Below are 18132 nucleotides of genomic sequence, written 5' to 3'. Positions count from 1 at the left end.
TGATTTTATCCCAAGTTTGCTTTCTAACAGGCCAGCCCCATCATCTCCATCTCTTGTCTGCAAAGCTTTGGTGAACACTGATTTTATCTACACTATCCTTTTCACTTCCTTCTATTTCATCTCACATAACCTATGCCCTCGCTACACTTATGTTTCTCAAATGCCACCTGTTTCTGTCACTTCCTACCCTTGCTCAGGCTCTCTCCTTTGTGTGGAATGCCCTTCCTTATCTCCCCTGCTTCTCAGTGTACCAGTCCCTTTTCCAAGACACAGCTTAAGTGTCACCTCCTCCAAGAAGCTTTTCGATCTCCCTGGCAGGATTTTCCACGCTTACCGAGCTGTCCTTCCCTCTTTTTATTTACATCACCCTAGTGAGATGTGTCTGCCTCCTTGTAGCTGCCTGTGTATTCCTCCTTCAACTTGAGTTCCTTATCTGTCCTGTAACCTGAACACTGATGTGGAGTGGACACTCACCTGTGAGAGCAACAGAAGCAGGTAAGGGGTGAGAGGGGAGCAGAGGAACCTGAGGTCTGCCTGACAGCCCACCTGCCGATCAACACACCATCACCCTCTGGTGGCAGGGTAACAACCTTTCTAGTACCATGCTTTCACTGAGTGTGATATCAGTGGTAGCACACATCATACCCTAGGAAGATATTCTGATACTTACCTACAGCCTCAGCACCTTGGCTAACGAGTTTCTGAACGACCCTCGGAACTTCTTTCAAAGGATGGGTCAGCGACACAGTCTTATAAAGTAAGACCACCCAAGGTACTGCCAGCCACTCCTCCATATCCAGTCTCTCTCTCTGAACCTCCCTCCCTCTGTAGATTCGGTCCAAATTCATGCATATTTATTTCAAGGCCAGGAAGAAATGAAGGCAGCCTACCCTCAGGTTTCTCTCCCACGGCTGTGAGTTCAGACTCCTGGCTTGGCTCGCTGGTTCCATAGACGTTCACGGCACGCACCCGGAATTTATACTCGCGGTCAGGCAGCAGGTCTTGGACATTGTAAGAGGTGCTGCGGCAGGTGGCTAGCTCTTTCCACATCTTGTCCTCTGTGTCCCAGATCTCCACATTGTAGGACTGTACGGCACTGCCTCCATCATAAGACGAGCCATACCAGGACAGGGTCAGCGAGGAACTCCGTATGTCAGATGCACAGGGTGTACCAGCTGGGGGGTCTGGCTTATCTGGGGATGAAGAAGCACAGTGTCACTTGATAGGACTGTAGAGGAAGAACTTCCCTCATCTCCAATGCTAGGGATAAAGTCTAGGATGCCTCTCTCTTGTGCACACACCCCACCCTAGAACCAACCAGTCCTAAACTGAAACATTCTCGAGTTAGCTCTGCCCTGAGGAGAACTGGCTAGTGAATTCAAGCCCGGTTCTCCACGTCCTGCTCTCAACCTTTCATACGTCCCGAGTTAGCAATGCACAAAGCTACCAGTTCTGAAAGTCCCATGGATACCTTCCTGCTTGGAAGAAACGCTATCCTGGGCTGGTCATGCAGACCACGAGTTGTGCTTTCCTGTACTTGGTCCAAGTCATAAACATTTTTTTTCAGAGTAAACAGATCTAGGAAGCTATGTAGGAGCTGTAGACTATTTTCCATGAAAAACATGTTTTGAGAGAAAGTTGTGTGTGTATGTGTGTGTGTGATGCCATGTGTCTTTCAGGCTCAAAGCCAGTGACCTGTGACATCACTTTCTCTGGAGCTTGGGAAATGCTGTCCCATTAGATGCTTGATAGCACAGCAGATAAGTTCTTAAATCAGGTAGATCTGGCTTTGAACACAGATCTGTCCCAGCCCAGTAGCTATTAAACGCTGTGCCTCAGTTTCCTCATCAGGACAGAGTGCTGTGAGACATTCTTAGAATGCAGCTGACTCGACTAATGGTTATTGTTACTAAGAAGCTTATTTCTAACCTTATAGTGGAAAAAAAACCCACTTCTGTATTACCTCTTCGTTGCTGGTTTGGGTTTTGGTGCTGCAGAATACCATACATGCCGAGCGCATGCATGTTTTACCACCAGGCAGCAGACCTTACCCAACACCTTCAACTCTCATGGGACTGGAATGCAGAAGGGAGCCACAACTGTAAACCATCGCTGTCCCTGACTAAGGGATAGAAAATGGACTGAAGACACAAGAGAGAAGTGGCCCTTTGCCTGGCTGCCTTCCCACTCGGATGACCTGGGCTTAGCCCAGTAATGTTGCTCATTCCAGGCCATACCGTGGCAGCCGACAGTCTAACGAGGTCCCTGAGTTTCCCTGCGTGCTCTGAGTTGCTTATCTGAGCCAAACTATTTTTCTGATCCGTTTCTGCAGTTGTTTGGTTAGCTACATGTGTCTGTTAATTACAGAAAACCCTTCCTCCTCCACCAACCGAGTCTGAGTTCCCTTACAGAGAAGCAATTAAAACCACATTATGTGGATTTGTATGTGAATGCCAGTAAATTTAAGGCCAGTGTGTTTGTCTTTCTTACTGGGAAAACGGTGTTAACATGTAGCTCTTAGGATTTCTGCAAGTATTGAGTATACAAACACAGACAGGCAAGTAATTGACTTCTATCTCTTCTCTTATTCCCAGCCAGACAGAAAGGCCAAAGAGATTCTGATACATGGCCCTATGACCCTGTGAAGAAACATTTATATGTGCCTGTGTGTGTGCACGCATGCACACACACACACACACACACACACACACACACACACACGGGTTTATGTATGCAAATATAAAGTACATAGTTATATGTACACACACATTCCTTTTCACTTCTCCTCCATTTTAATTCCCCCCCCATTCATTTATTTATTTATTTAGGGTCTCATGACCCACATTGGCCTTGAACTCATTCTCTAGTCAAAGATGATCCTGAGCTTCTGATCCTCCTGACTCCACTTTAGAGTCCTTTGATTGTAGGCAGTGCCAGGACCCCTGGTTTATGTGGTACTGGGGCCTGCAACTCAGGGTGTCGTGTTGGCTAGAGACCTGCTCTATCAGCTGAACCCCCAATTTGCTGTCTCCTTCTTCCACATTCCAGCTTAATATTCACTGCCTGGTGCCTTTTGTGCCCAGAAACCAAAGGCTGGTTCTACTCTAGGAGTGACTCCGGGATCAGGCCAGAGCCACCTCCCATCCCTGCAGCCACGGTCACAGCCACACTGGTGGCCTCCTGCAATGGAGCCACTTTCACTGGTTGTTTAAGATGTTCTCTTAGAAAATCTGTTTGCTCTGAAGGATATATTGGTCTCTTTTAGAAACATTTCTGGTGTTGGCAAAGATGTTTATTATTCTAAATCCTCTTAAAGGCAAGTGGTTCAAGTCTTCTGGAAACCAGCTAAGGAAGTAAAAGAGCCTGCTGGGGGAAGAAAGTTCTCACTGTCCCCATCCCAGACCTCCTGGCAGACGCAGTCATGGAGGTTTATACAAGTGAAGACCCTGTCCATTGGCCGATTCCCTCCTCTCTGCTTTGCTTTGGAAACAGCAACTCGAGAGAGCTCGGCGTTGCTCAAGAGTTGCTATGTGTGCCGACCCTGAGGCAGACGCCTCTAGTTTACACGGGATGGAGTTTCCCTCAGACAGCATCAGAGAAGGTGCAGAATGTGCAGAGGGAGGCCTACATTCCAAGTAAAGCATTACCACTGCGAAGGAATTTGGTGCCCAGGAAAGAGTTCAGAAGTCTCTAAAAGTTTGGGACCCCTCCTCCACCCATGAGCCATGGGCTGTGTCTGCTGCTCTCTATTCTTTCCAACCTTCGGAGCCCACATGTGTCAAACTACCCAGCGATGAGAACCCTTAGGTGGAAACAGGGTTCTCCCACGAGCCTCCTTGCTAAAGACAGACACATTCAGCCTGGGCAGTACCTGGCAAACAAGAGATTGGCTTGGTGTTTGCAGTTGGACCCACGCTTCCTCAGAATTCTCCCAGGGCTCCCTGGAGACATGGCTGACAAAATGGGAAACCCTTCCAAGGGAAGGGTTCCTTATAGCTCCAGCTGCAAGACTTTGTGCTCAGTAAAGGGTTCCTATTCCTGGGAAAACGGATGACCTTGTCTGTGAGGCTTCCCACTAGCCCAGCTTGCTTCTCCTTGCCCTCTGTGTGTTTGCCCACACAAAGTCTGTCTGTGAGCCTCTAAGCCGGCCTAGATGGCCATGCCTAGATCCTGAATTCAACAGCCACCGGCCTGAACTGCAGCACACTCTTGGAAAGGGACTCTCGGAGGCCGAGGCTGCGTTCAGTGTGCTGCTCCGTTTTAACTGTTAGTCTGACACAACCAAGAATAAGCTGGGAAGAAATTCTCAAGAAGGAATTATATAGAGCAGGTTGGCCTGTGGGCATGTCTATGAGGGAATGTCTTGATCGCTAACAGATGCGGGCAGACTCAGGCCATCATGGATGGCTAGATTCCCCATACGGGGGTCCTGGAGAGTATGAGGGGGAAGAACTAGCAGAAAACTAAGATGCACTTAGTCTCTTTGCTCTTGGCTGTGGATGTAAAGTGAACTTGCTGCTCAAGTTCCTGCCTTGGGTACCCTAAAATGATGGACTGTAACCTTGAATTGTAAGCCAAATGATGTCCCCCCCCCCACCCTGCTAAAGGTTGCTTTCGGCCAGGGTTCATTATCAGAGCAAACTGGAACACTCACTAGTCAATGAAAGCCACAAGGAAAGACCCACAACTCTGTGTACCAGACAGGGTTTGGTCCTTTCTAGGTTATCAGGCAGAATGAGATCAAGAGAGCATCTTGTTTATACTGTTGAACCAAGCCCCTCTGAGGACCATCCCCCACCCTTTCAAATCATACAAGTTTAAAACTCAGAAGGTATTTCGTGTATGTTGGGTATTTAGAGTTCTCTCTATTTGTTTTTCTCCTTTAGAGTTAGGTAGAGGCCACTGCTCCTCCTCCCTCCTCTCCCAGGCCACACGGAACAGTGGTGCAGGCTCAGGCCCAGGCCATGCAGCGTTGCTAATTCTTACACTGCTTCTTAAAATATAATAATAATTAGTCTCAGAAATAGCTAAGGATCCCTCAGCTAGTTTAAGTGCCAGTTTTTATTGATTTGGAAATATGAATCATGGGTGATCTGGGAAGAAAACAGCTCTTCAAAGAATGTGCCACGAGAGATCTCTGCAGCTAGCAAGTACAAGTTGGGTTTAACCGGCCTTATTTAGCTGGCCCATCAAGTGGATGCTTCTCAAGTGCTTGAAAACTGTCTGGCGTAGGTGGAACGATTTCTGCTTTATCTCATTTACGTTTACATCTCCTTAGTAAACGCTGATCAGATAATATGCAGATGTCCCTGGAGACGCGGGAGGTAAATCAGTTTAATCCTGGTTTACTTTGGCCTATGTCTAAATTCATGGGCTCTGAATGAATGTAGCCTTGCTGTGGCCATCAATACAAGTCCTCATTTGATTGAGTGATTCTATTCTTAGCTCTGGGGTGGGGGAGGCAGACAGAAAGCCCGCTCTACATTCCATTCCCCTCCCAGGACGGCATTTAACATGTTGCTCCTGCCAGCTGGCAGGCAGCCACACCGATGGCCCTGTCAGCACTGGCCGTGGAGAATAAGAAACTCAACCATAAAAGGCCAGAACTGCAGCTCCTACAGTGGGGCTGGGGGAGGGGAGTGTGGCACGGCACAGGGGCGGCCCCAGTGGGGGCAGGGAGTACTGGGTCCAGAAAAGCAGTTCGAAGTTTCTGAGCCCAAAATCACTGCAACAGGGACAGATGAATGGGAAACACTGAGGAAGAGCAGGTCCTGATGCCTGGTGGGGGCACTGGGGTGTGAGTCAGCCAGTACTTTCAGGTAGAGATCTAAATGCACAGCAAGTGGGATCACCAGTATCAACCCCCCAAAAGTTCCTGACTCCTTGGGAAATTATAGAAATCAACATCTAGAGTTAGGAGAGAGAGAGAGAGAGAGAGAGAGAGAGAGAGAGAGAGAGAGAGAGAGAGAGTTCTCCTTTAGGCAAGAAACTCATTCCATGGCCCCTTGGTACACCCACCTTCCAGATCCAAGGAAGCAAAGGAAGGGAGGGGTCAGAGGAAGATGAAATGAAGAAGGGACATTGGCCAGAATGATGGGCACTGAGTGAGGACACAGACAGGAAGGGGGAAAGGACAAGAGAGAAGCAGAGATAAATGGGGTCTCTGGTGGGAGTGTGCACTGATACTCTGTGTTCTTGAACTCCTTTTCTCGAAGATCTCACTCCTTCCTACTGCTTAGGACCTGGAGAGAGATGCTACAAGGTTCCCCAGGGCTCAAGTTGGGAAAGCAAGGTCAACAATGAACTCCCTAGCATGTGGCAGCTCTCCAGACTGCAGAGGTCCCCAGCCAGGGTTTCTTTATCTTGGAGAAATTCTCCACTCTTCACCCTTCCACAGGTCCGTGGGTACCTCTGGAGGGCAGATCTTTAAGAGTTTGAGGCTAATTCTCCCCTTAGTTTTCCTTCTGTATGGTTGGAAACATACCTTTCCATTTGGGGCCTAAAGTGAAGATATGGGATAAAGATAGAAGAAGAAAACTGGGACCAAAGTCAAGGACCATAAAGTGATGGAGAAGAGAGCTTCTAAGTCATCGCCAACTGCCAACTTTATCCCTGGAAGATTCCATAGATAGGTTCCTATGGGTGAGTTCTAATCACTGTGACCTACAACCTTTTCTAAAACTCTTTTGTTCTCGTAGGTCCAAGGCTAGGCTGTGAGCCCTGCTATGATGCTGGGGTGTAGTCTTCACACTGAACCCCAAAAGAGCTCCTTTTTCTAATTTTTACAAAGGAAACCCTATAAGCCTGAATGTCAAGATCAACTGGAAAACCCACTCAAGTCTAATGTGCATGCCAATGGCTAGCAGGTCAAAGTTGTTGATGCACCCCACATGTGGAGGCCCACACAGGCACAAAATAGTCTACTATCCACCTAGCTACCCTTTGTCCCTCTACTGTACTGTGCACCCGCCACATGGGGAAGCAAGACCAAGGAAAGACACTGAAGATTACCTATGGGAGGAAACCACTCAGCAATTCAGATGTGTGAGAAGACAGACTGGGGCCCAGGAACAGTGACTGGGAAAGGGAACATGCAAATTGAGACTCAGTCTAAATATGGGTTCAGTTTAGTGGGGGGTCACAGAGAAGGAAAGAGAAAGTAGTGGAATTAAGAGTCACCATGACGCCAGAGGAGCAGTCTCTGCACACCAAGGGGCATGGAAGCAAGGGTGTGCCCAGGGGGTACAGAAAGCAGAGCCCTGCAGGAAGGCAAATCACTGCAGGAGGGTAATGCCTATGTATTTGCCCAAGATATGGCAACTTCTCAAGCCGGGCGGTGGTGGTGCACGCCTTTAATCCCAGCACTCGGGAGGCAGAGGCAGGTGAATCTCTGTGAGTTCGAGGCCAGCCTGGTCTACAAGAGCTAGTTCTGGGACAGGAACCAAAAGCTATGGAGAAACCCTGTCTTGAAAAAAAAAAATTAAAAAAAAAGATATGGCAACTTCTCTCACTGCTGTGAGGAACAAGCAGAGAATGAAAAGTTGGGTGAAGTAAGGATGGTGGAGCCCCAGGAGCCCGGGAACTGGACCAAAGAAAAGAGACCCCACAAAGGCAAAGGGAAGCACTAGTGCATGACATAGCTGGAGGCCACCATGTTCGGAAGAGTCCTGCCTCACGTCTCATGGTTCTCAGTGAAGCCAGAGGCTAAGGGCTCTGGAAGTGTGTTGGGAGGATGGAGAGCATGTCTCAAGAAACAGCATTGGCCTTCTGGGCAAGGACAGAGTTCTGAGGGGCACTGATACCTCAGCTAGCCTGGGGCACCAGACTAGCAGCTGGTGATACAATCTTCATGCTCCCATGTCCTATGGAGACGGCATGGATCCTGGGTGGCGATTTGCAGATACCACATGGTAGTTTGAATCAGATATTCCCCCCCAAAGTCTCCAACATTTGAATACTTGGTTCATGCCTTTTGCTTCCCCTCCTCCGCCTCCCTGCTGAGTATTTCCCAGACTTACCCACGACTGTGAGGTTGACTTGGGCCTGCCTGATGCCCAGCTTGCTCTCCACCACCAATGTGTAGCAGCCACAGTGCTCCTGGCGCGCTGCCAGGATGGTGAGCTTGCTGCCGCTCTCGCTGTTCTCCACCTTGATGTGCTCGCTCTCCTGGATCTGCAGGTAGAGGCAGGAGTGAAAAAGGGGGGCTCCTCCACTCTCTCTTCTCAAGGACATGGGGGAGGGAGCAGGGGTTGATCCCTTGTGTCTATTGTGGTACATATTATAATGCCACTGCTGGGGAAGTGGAGACAGGAGGATGCCTGGTGCTTGCTGACCAGTCTAGCATAACTGGTAAACCCCAGGCCAACAAGACACCTTGTCTCAAGGGAGGTGGATGGCTTGCCTGAGGATGACAGGTGACAGCTGAAACTGTTCTCTCTCTCTCTCTCTCTCTCTCTCTCTCTCTCTCTCTCTCTCTCTCTCTCGACAGAAAAGAAATAGAATAATAGGGTGCCAAATCATGTTACAGCATGAATGAGCCCCGAAAACAAGAACATCCTTTCAAAAACCCCAAACACGCAGAGACAAAAGATGCTGTGAGAGATTGCATGATTCCATCTATCAGAAACGTCCAGAACAGGCAAATCCATAAGGATAAAAAGGAGACTAGTAATGGCAGAGACTAGAGGGAGAGCCCATGATATTGGTTTCTAGGGTGAGGAACTAGGTAACGCTAGGACTTATACACTCTTGTGTATTGACTAACATCATTGAATGGTATACAGTGATTCTTTTTAACTAATTAAAGTTAAAAATTTATCCAGACAGTAGCACGGACTTGTAATTCTCAGGAGTCAAATGGATCATCAGTTCAAGGCCAGCCTGGACAACTTAGTAAGACCTTCCTCAAAAAGTAAAAAGAAGACTGGATATACAGGTAGGTGGTAGAGTGCTTGCCTAGCATACCTGAGACCCGAACCTAAATTCAGACCTTAGTACTGAAAAACATTGCAGCTTCTCGTGGTGGTCTGAATGGAAGTGGTCCCCACATGCTCATATGTTTGGGTGTTTGGTTCCAGGTTCGTGGAGTAAAGTTTAAAATTTATGGCCTTGTTGGAGGAGCTGTGTCACTGGGGGTGGGCTTTGAGGTTTCAAAAGCCCATGCCAGGCCCAGTCTCACTCTCTCTTCTGTCTGCATCTGCAGATAAGGATGTAAGCTTTCAGCTCCAGCTCCAGTGCCATGTGTGCCTGCCTGCAGCCGTGCTCCCCAACTAGGATGGTTCTAGACCAGCCCTCTGAGACAGCAAGTCCTCCTTCTGTAAGTTGCCTTGGTCATGGAGCTTCTTCACAGCAATAGAACAGGGACTAAGGCATTCCTCAATTGTTAGCCACATTTCATGCACTCAGCATACAGGTCTATTGGCAATCACACTGGATAGCACAGATGCCAAAAGGTTTCACAGTTGCAGAAAGTTTTGTTCTGAATTTGATTAATCAGCTCTGAAAAGGGATGAGAGTCTACTTTGTCCATCAGTCTAGGAGGGGTGGGGCTACATTCTTCTCCACCTCCCTTGAAACCAGTTCTGCTTTCCTCCCAGACACCGGTGGCTCATCTCTTGGCTATGACAGTTTTTATGGTATGGAAACAGCGAAAAGGCTTATAAAGAATCCTCACACCTTCTGTAGGTTCCTAATGCAGGACAAGCCCATTACTCTGGGGTGTCTGCCAACCACACACATGAGTGCCATTACCAGCACAAACAGTGAAGAGCTGGGCCCTCCACGTTTCTCTACATGCTGGGTTTTGGAAATTCAAATGCGTTCATAGGGAGAATTATTATTATTCGTAGCTATACTTCTAGGTCATTCAACCAATTTTTTAAATTAATTAATTATTAATTTTGGTTTTCCAAGAAAGGGTTTTTCTGTGTAGGTTTGGAGGTTGTCCCAGAACTTTCTTTGTAGATCAGGCTGGCCTTGAACTCAGAGACCCATCTGCCTCTGTCTCCTGAGGATTAAAGGCGTGCACCACCACCACCACCTGGCTCAAAATTCTATTTAATATACAATTTAGATACCCCAATACCAAGACCCACTTTGATCTTTTGGCAGGTGGTAAGTGGAAGCTGTAACCAGATGGGAATCAGGAGACTGGCATAGAATCACAGGAGCGATGGTGCCTGGGAGGACTTCTTCCTGCCTCTAGAAAGAAGTCTAGGCAGATGGACTCAGATGAGGGCAGGAGTAATTTCATTAAACAAACTGCTTATAGAAAACAGGGTTCACTGGCAGACATAGAAGAAAAGATTAGTAAGAACTCAGGTTTGGTAGATAGGTTCTCTCCCATTTCTTTCTTTTTAAATAATCTTTTAATTTTTTCAGTAACTAGGTTTTGTGATGCTAGGCAAGCATTCTACCATTAAGCTGTATCCCTGGGCCTCTGTGCTTTATTTGGACAGGATGCTGTAAGGCTGGCTGGGCTGTCCTTGATCATACAGTTCTCTTGCCTCAGCCTTCCAAGGGCTGGGATTCCAGGTATGCACCATCATGCCCCATGCTCTCTTCCATTTCCAAAGTGAAGAAGAGCAACGCATTCCCTCCAGCATGGCATTTCTCGATTTTCTGGTCCATAAGCCATCCAGAGGCCACCCTGCTTCCATGACTGACCTGCTTTCGGAACTTCATCCATGTGCAGGTGATGGGCTGGGTACCAGTCACTTTCCCAAACAGCTCCACGGGCTCTCCTGCGCGAACCTTCTGGTCCTCAGGGAACTGGATGATTTGAGGGGGCATAGCTAGGAGGTAACAAGTACAAAGTGAGGAAGGGGCCTTAGGCATGCTGATCTCACTGGTACCGCTGGCCATGTTGGTCTACTAGTGCCTCTCTTCTCTTCTGGAATGTTCGAGATAAGCATGGAGGTACCGACCCCTGTTCCCAAAGATCTGAGTGCTGGGACCTTACTAGCTTTGTTCTCTTTAGAATCCCCAGAAGTGACCCACACAATTTACGCAACAAAGTTCTTCACGGATTGGTTGTGATGACAGTTGTGCCCCCCCCCGCTCCCCCCCTCCGCCATAGTCTGAATCTCTGTCCCAGCTCATCTCTTAATTTAGTAGTAACTTGTGTCTAACTTTTCAGTCACCCTGGCTGGTAGGCTCAGTGTGCTTTGTGCCTTCAAACGTCTTCCCAGGGCCAATAAACAAGGACACACAGAGCAGGGCCTAAAAGCAGTATGATGTGGGCCACCTCCATGCAGGGTAGACTGGAGGACTAAGGTCCAACTTAGCAGAAGGGACAGGAAAGCCACCCGCAGCCTGTGATAAGGCAGACACAGATGGAGGCAGAGGAAGGAAGCAGGAGAGGATATGGGGGAGGTACCAGCTAGGCATAGGTTCCCTAGAGAAGGAAGAGGCAGCTCAACACATGAAGTTTGAACAAGGGAAGGGTCTCCTGACCACCACCCACATGGTCAGTTAGAAGGCGGAAGAGAAGGTCCTATGGCAAAAGACTCCCTTGTCCTCAGGTAGGTCTGTGGCTATTACCTGCTTTTGTAGGTGTCTTGGGGGCAGGTTTCTTTTTGACAGTTGCGTCACCTGAAACAAAGACATGTACAAGTTAGGAAGTTAAGAGGTCAGTTCTGTTTTCCCCAGAAAGCTCCCAGGTCACAGGAGGATGCTGTCTTGCCTGCTGGCCCCTCATTTATAGAAAGCTCTCATTCTACTTTGTCTTCTCAGGGAACTCCTTGCCCTGATACAGACAGTGTTATGATACAATGATTATTAGTTCTCAAGTGTCTTGGGGGGAGGGGTTGGGGTGGGATGGGGCTAGAACCAGTGGGACAGAAGCTCTCAAAACTCTAATGCCCCTCAGAGTCCTAGTTAAAGATGATAACCAATAACTCACCAACTACAGGCTCACCCTAACTTTCAGGAAATGCAGAAAGGAAATTATGTCAGATAAACCAACTAAAATTAGCCTTGGTATGGATCCAAGGGTCTCCGGCTTCCTTTGAGTCACAGACTGTGACTGATAGATGTTTCTTAAAAAACAAAACACAGCACAGCACAATATAACAAAACAACAAAAATCCCCAAACCAAATGTTAGTTGGATGGATCAATGAATGAATGGATGCTGGGAGTGGCGACTCAAGCCTGTGATCTCTGCCCTTGGGAGGCTGAGTTAAGAGTATTATCATGAGTTCAAAGGCAGCTTGCGCAGCATGGTGAGTTTCCAGCCAGCCTGGGATGCTCGACACCCTTGCAAGCCCCAACCCTCAAAAATCAGTGAATGAATATATCTTACTATCTTCCCTTCTTACTCTACTTTCTCCAACTCAACAAGAAAAATAACTCATACAGAAATGCCTCACAGCAGATCTACTTCTCTGACTAAATAGAATTATGATACACAGGCAGAAACACCTGCATCATTTCTCATGGCTTGATTCATCTCTCTTCCAGGTCATTTTTAAAAGTGAAGATATAATTACATCATCCCCCCCCCCTTTTCTTCCCCTAACCCTTCCCTTTCTCTCATAAATTCATGAGCCCCTTTTCTTCAATTGTTGACAAATGATTTTTCTCCTCAGCTAAGAGAAGCCAGATTCAAAGGCTCCTTACTGTATAATCCTACTTATTGGGAAGGTAAAACTCTAAGAATGGAGAACAGGTCAGTGGTTGCCAGAGGTGTTAGGGGAAGGGTTGATAAACAGCACAGGGAGAGCTAGCTTGACTAGGGTGTTCACTAAATGACTGCTCAGATCATTCAGCGTGCACACAACTCTGTGCTACAGAAGCTGTGCAGGGAACTACCCTTCACACAAGGAGATCTGACATCAGGGTCCTGCACGAATCCTAGCCCTTGGACTAGGGACTTTGCTCAGCGATTGAATGCTTGCCTGACAAGCACAAGGCCCTAGTTTTCATTCCAGTACCACAGAAATCACACACACACACACACACACACACACACACACACACACGGGGGAGGGGGAGTCTGCAGCACTACTTACAGCCTAATTTATTATCCTCCCCAGTACTTAGCATATGACAAACTATATCTTCACTTGTTTTATTGTCTGTCTTTGCTTTCCCACATGAAGTACAAGATTTTGAGGCAGAGTGGTTCTGTTGTTCACTGTTACATATCCAATGATATCCAATGTATCTGACACAGTAGGCAGTTAACAACTTCTTACTAAATGAATGGATGGTGACCGTTGAGTTACTTGGCTACTGCAAAACAGGGACAGCACTGGGAACAGGCATGGCTATGGGACTGCTCTATGATCACAGGTGGTTAACCTTGAGTATTTCCACAGAGGAGACGGTGCTCTCACACAACTGGTGATCGTGAGAGGACAACAGGAAGGAGGGGTCCTGACAGAAAAACTGTGGCCCAGTGGCTAAGTCTAGAGAAAGGTCTGTTTCCCCTCTGGCTGGTCGCCATGGATGATCCCTATCTTACTGTAGGCCTACTGTGTGCCACTCAGTATACACTTTGAGCCTAGGTGCTGGGGAGAAAACCAAACAGATGTAAGAACTTAGGACTTAGCTTTAAGGTCCTAAACATGAGGTAATGTGGTCTACAAGCAAGGCTTTTATTATCCCTTTTCTTCCAAAAGGAAGACTTCTAGGACAGCTGAGAGGGATTGAATATTGTCAGTAAATTAGATGATAGCATTCTATTGATGCTTTTCTATTTTAATCATTACTAATGTAGTTTATAGAACACATTTGATTTTAGGGGAAAACCAACACTAACCTATTTAAAATTTAAGATTTTATGGGTATAATTTTCTTTCAAGCTGCTCAAAAACATAATTATGTAAGTCTATATCTGCACGTGCATATAGAGGTAGAGAGATACAGAGAAAGAGGGAAAGGCTGGAGAATACAGCCCAGTGGGGAGAGCACTTGCCTAGTGTAGTCAAGGCCCTTAGGTCAACCAGAGGCCACCTCCCACACCCACAGAAGGAAGAATATAGAAAAAGTAAACAGTAAAATGTCAATATATGAGGAATCTGGAGGATATAAAAGAATTGTTCATATTAAACCTTGCATTTTTTCTATAAGGCTGAAATTATTTCAGACTAAGAGTTAAATAGAAAGCTTAAAAAACGCAGTATAAGGGCTGGAGAGATGGCTTAGTCATTAAGTGCACTTGATACTCTTACAGAGTCCCTATAGCTCAGTATCTAGCACCCACATAGTGGTTTACAACAATCTTTAACTCCAGTTTCAGGGAATCTGATGCCTTCTTCTGGCTCCAAATGTACAAGGCATACATGTGATACATATACATACACGTAGACAAACACTCATACACATAAAATAAAAATAAGTTTTAAATTTTTTTCTAAAAATAAACAAAGAGTTGTTCAAATGCAGCAAAAGAGAAAATGTATTGAGAACATGGCCACAAGCTCATCACTGGGGAAGGGTGGACCCACGGCCTAAGAAGATGAACCTAGAGAATTGGAGGAGCCCCTGGTAGCAACAGATGATGAAGTCTCAAGCAGGGTGTTTTGGGTGGAGGTTGGCCAGAGGATATGGCTGTTATCACAGGAAGTTGAAATGAAGCTAGGATGTCAATTTAAATTAAGGACAATTAAGTATTTAGTTCCTCCATTGAGCTAGTTTTATTTTAAGTACTTATTAACCTAAAGATGATTAGTGGCTATCGCACAGTGCAGGCACAGAACATGTCCATTGCTATGGAGAGTTCTGAGGGACAGCACTAGCCTCGTATGCCGGAGATCTGGGTCTTTAGCCTCAGTGATCAGAGAACCTTCTCACACACAGCTGTCATGCTGGGTCTGCACGCCCTCAGAGGACAAGGATATCCAGTTAGGACACTGCCACCTCTTGAAAGGCACTTGGAAGGACCACACAGAAAAGATGACTGGGAGACAGAGAAAGCACTAAACGGATTTAGGGGACTATACAAAGTGGAGGTGCAAAGGTACTTCAAGATTTCTTTCTGAGAAACACGGTGACAATTGTATCAGAGGAAAATGGGATGGGAGAGTGATTGATGAGTAATTTGGCTTGATCAAGGGGACTTGATGGATGAAAATATTGATCTGTGTGTAAGCTTCTAAAAGGCAGCGTGGGAGTCCTGGAGAAACACTGGCGGAGTCTGGAAGGTGAGGGTTTCAGAGGTTAGCTGAGAGTAGAGGGGAGAGAAGGTGAGAAGGGCCAGGGCTTATGCCAGGTGATTCACTAGAAGTTATGGACATCTGGGTGACAGAGGGGACCATGGAAGGGCTAGAAAGAATGTCTCTGTGAGCAACAGTGGAGGAGAGATGTTAGGAAGGAGATCCAGATGTAACCAGAGCAAAGTCATGGATGATGCTGGGGGCTAGTACGTCACACATCATTCAGAGGACAAACCCAAGGAAAACAGAGGGCAGATGCCCGCAGGAATTCTAGTCAGGAGCAATTCTAGTGCTGAACGGACAAAGAAAAACAGCCAAGAAATGTTCCCGCTGTGGTGGAGGCTGACTTTCAGGACTCAGGAGAAGGCAGGAAAGCCTGAAGATGCTACAGGCAACCACACAGGGAAGGCAATTGTGGGAGGTGATGACTAGCTGAGGCACTCCAGGAGGACTGGAGGAGAGAGGCCAAAGGAAGGAGCAGAGCTGATCTCCTTAGGAGAGAGCAAGCCGCTTGTTCAAAGGAGCTGAGGACTGTTGTTAGGATTGCATGGTGTCTTCTTCCATCCATGTGCTGAAAATATTACCCCCAGGACTTCAAAATGAGGCTGCCTCACACACAGGGCATTTGAAGAGGTGACAACATTAATATAGGTCAGTAGGGTGGGCCTTAATCCAATCTGACTGGTGACCTCACAAAAAGGAAGGAGGAAGAAAGGAGGAAAAGGAAAGGGAGAGGGAGAGGAAGAGAGAGTAGGTAGGGAGGGGCCAGGGAAGAATGAAGGGAGAGAGAGAGAGAGAGACCCAACTAAGCAGACCTGCACACACAAAAGAAACCAGATGAGGAGGGAGAAGACAGCCATCTGCAAACCAAAGGAGAGAGACCTTGATCTTGGCTTTCTGGCCTGTGTTTAAGCCACTCCGTCCACCATCTTGTTACGGAAGTCCTAGCTGATCACTGTAGCTAGCTGTCAGTGACCTCCTGCTGAGAGGGTGGTGGTGGATGAGAAGGAGGGGTGTGAACTGGGGGTACACAAGGAGGTGGACAGCATGAAACCTGAGACTACAGAGTCCTCCCCTATCTTATTGGCTCTGCAAACCCTATGTGGCTAGAAGCTACCCCCAAATAACAGATCTTTGAGTGTTAGGGTTAAGTAGGATTGAAGGCCACGTTTGAAATTTGTTCTATTAAATCTGTGGTTACTGCGGTTTGAATTTGTTAGGATTTGAAGCTGCTTTTGGTTCTACCAGTAAAAACAACTTCAAATGTCAACAATGTTCTGTATGCTATACATATTTTATACGGCCATGTGCAGGAATCCATTCGCGGTGTTCTGTGCACTCAGAGCTGAGTCATGGGATTATAAAATGCGGCTTCTTGGGGGAAGCGTCTCACAGGTGTTCTACTCTGAGCAAATGCACACAGAGAACCTTCCCATGTTTGCATCTCATGAAGAGCGAGCTGGAATCGCATGTACGTCTGGTGGCTTCCCAAGCGCATGAAGCCATATGTGCCTCAGCTAGAAATAGAGCCGCTGACCATCACACATCTGGCTGCTGACCATCACGCATCTGGCTGCTGACCATTACACATCTGGCTACTTTTTGACTTCAGCACACCTGCCCCACCTTCCAAGGCAAGCCCTGGGAATCTTCTTCTGTTCCTGTGCATTGGGGCCAAGGCTCTAACCCTGGACTTGGGTTCAACTGCTGTCTCATCACGAGCTAAGCTGAGGGGCTTACCACGTGTTATATAACCTGTCAGCTCTTCAGTTTCCTATTTGAAAAGTAGTGTGGGGACAGGCTAGCAAGTTGTCTCCGTGGGGAAAGGTGCTTGCTGCTAAGCCCAATGGCCCAAGTTTGAACCTGAGGACCAACACCTTAGGAGAAAACCAACAATCCTAAGTGGTCCTCTAAGCTCCACAATAGAGTCATGGCCCATGCACACACAATAAACAAACAGGTAAGTGAATGGATGTGCCAACAATCTAAAAAAAAGTTTGAGAAGTATAATTTTTTTTTTGAAATAGAAAAATCCAGTACACAGTACATGTTCTTTGCTGGTCCCTTCCCTCAGCTCCTCCTTCCCAAACAAGCAGATCCCAAAGGACTGCTCTGCCCTCTGGGACAAATTTAGCGCCTCCAGTTATTTGCGATGTGATAATTAGTCTCGATTAGAATTACCTGGAAGACACCTCTGAGTAGGTCTGTGAGCATGTTTCCAGACAGGTTCAACTAAAGAGCCAAGCGAGGCTCAGCCTGAATGTGGATAAGATTATGCAAGGGGTGGGGCACTGGCCGAGTCCAAAGGAAGGGAGCTGAGCGCCAGCATTCAGTCCTCCACTTTCTGCCTCAGATGCAATGTGACCAGCTGCCTCAGGCTCCTCCTGGCCCGGCTGGAGCTGCTCTTCCCACTACACTGCGTTGTGATGGCTGAGTCCCATCACCCTTCCTCCTTGAAGCCGCCTTTGTCAGGTATTTGGGAGAGCGAAGGGAAAGTAACGAAGCAGTAGCTGACCCTGTTGGTCTGCTCAGCCGGCATCCTTGTGGGAGTTCCATGTCTCTGCACCTTATCATCCTCAGCTCAGGTTTCCAGTTGTGGGTGCAGATACCCAAATTCTCAGTAGAGATAAACTGGTCACTAATGAGTTTCCACTTCCCTAGACTTACCCTTCTTATTATCTTGTTAGCCTCGGGGCCCTTTGGCTCTCACCCAATCTCCGACTCCCCAATTTTTCTACATCAGTCACTGTGAGAAAAGAACATCCAACAACAACATGGAAACCTACCATCTTTGCAAATCTCTTGATGGCAATGGGCCACGGGGTAAGGAGGGGACAGAGTGCCCTCTGCCTGCTGTCTCTGAGAGGGAGCGGGAGCATCTCCCTGGACAACCAGCCCACATCCACATCCTTCCTGGCCAGGCCTGGCCCCTCAACACTCATGTCTTCATTCAGGGTATTTTTCTCACTGCT

At 47.4% G+C, this 18132-nt stretch overlaps 1 protein-coding gene across 2 annotated transcripts in view; it reads right to left on the bottom strand.

Moving 5' to 3' along the window:
• Mylk (myosin light chain kinase) overlaps positions 1-18132 on the bottom strand; it is a 255864-nt gene that overhangs the window by 39376 nt on the left and 198356 nt on the right. For both annotated transcript variants that reach the window (XM_026788073.1, XM_013351635.2), the window contains 4 exons: positions 11542-11592; positions 10666-10793; positions 8019-8172; positions 891-1193 (listed from right to left, as the gene is read on the bottom strand). In XM_026788073.1, the coding sequence (XP_026643874.1) occupies positions 891-1193; positions 8019-8172; positions 10666-10793; positions 11542-11592 (636 nt within the window). The remainder of the gene's footprint in view (positions 1-890; positions 1194-8018; positions 8173-10665; positions 10794-11541; positions 11593-18132) is intronic.

This window comes from Microtus ochrogaster, chromosome 2 (genome assembly GCF_000317375.1).
Source record: "Microtus ochrogaster isolate Prairie Vole_2 chromosome 2, MicOch1.0, whole genome shotgun sequence".
Lineage (NCBI taxonomy): Eukaryota > Metazoa > Chordata > Mammalia > Rodentia > Cricetidae > Microtus > Microtus ochrogaster.
Note: the sequence above shows the minus strand (reverse complement) of the source record. Positions and strands in the feature narration are given on the sequence as shown.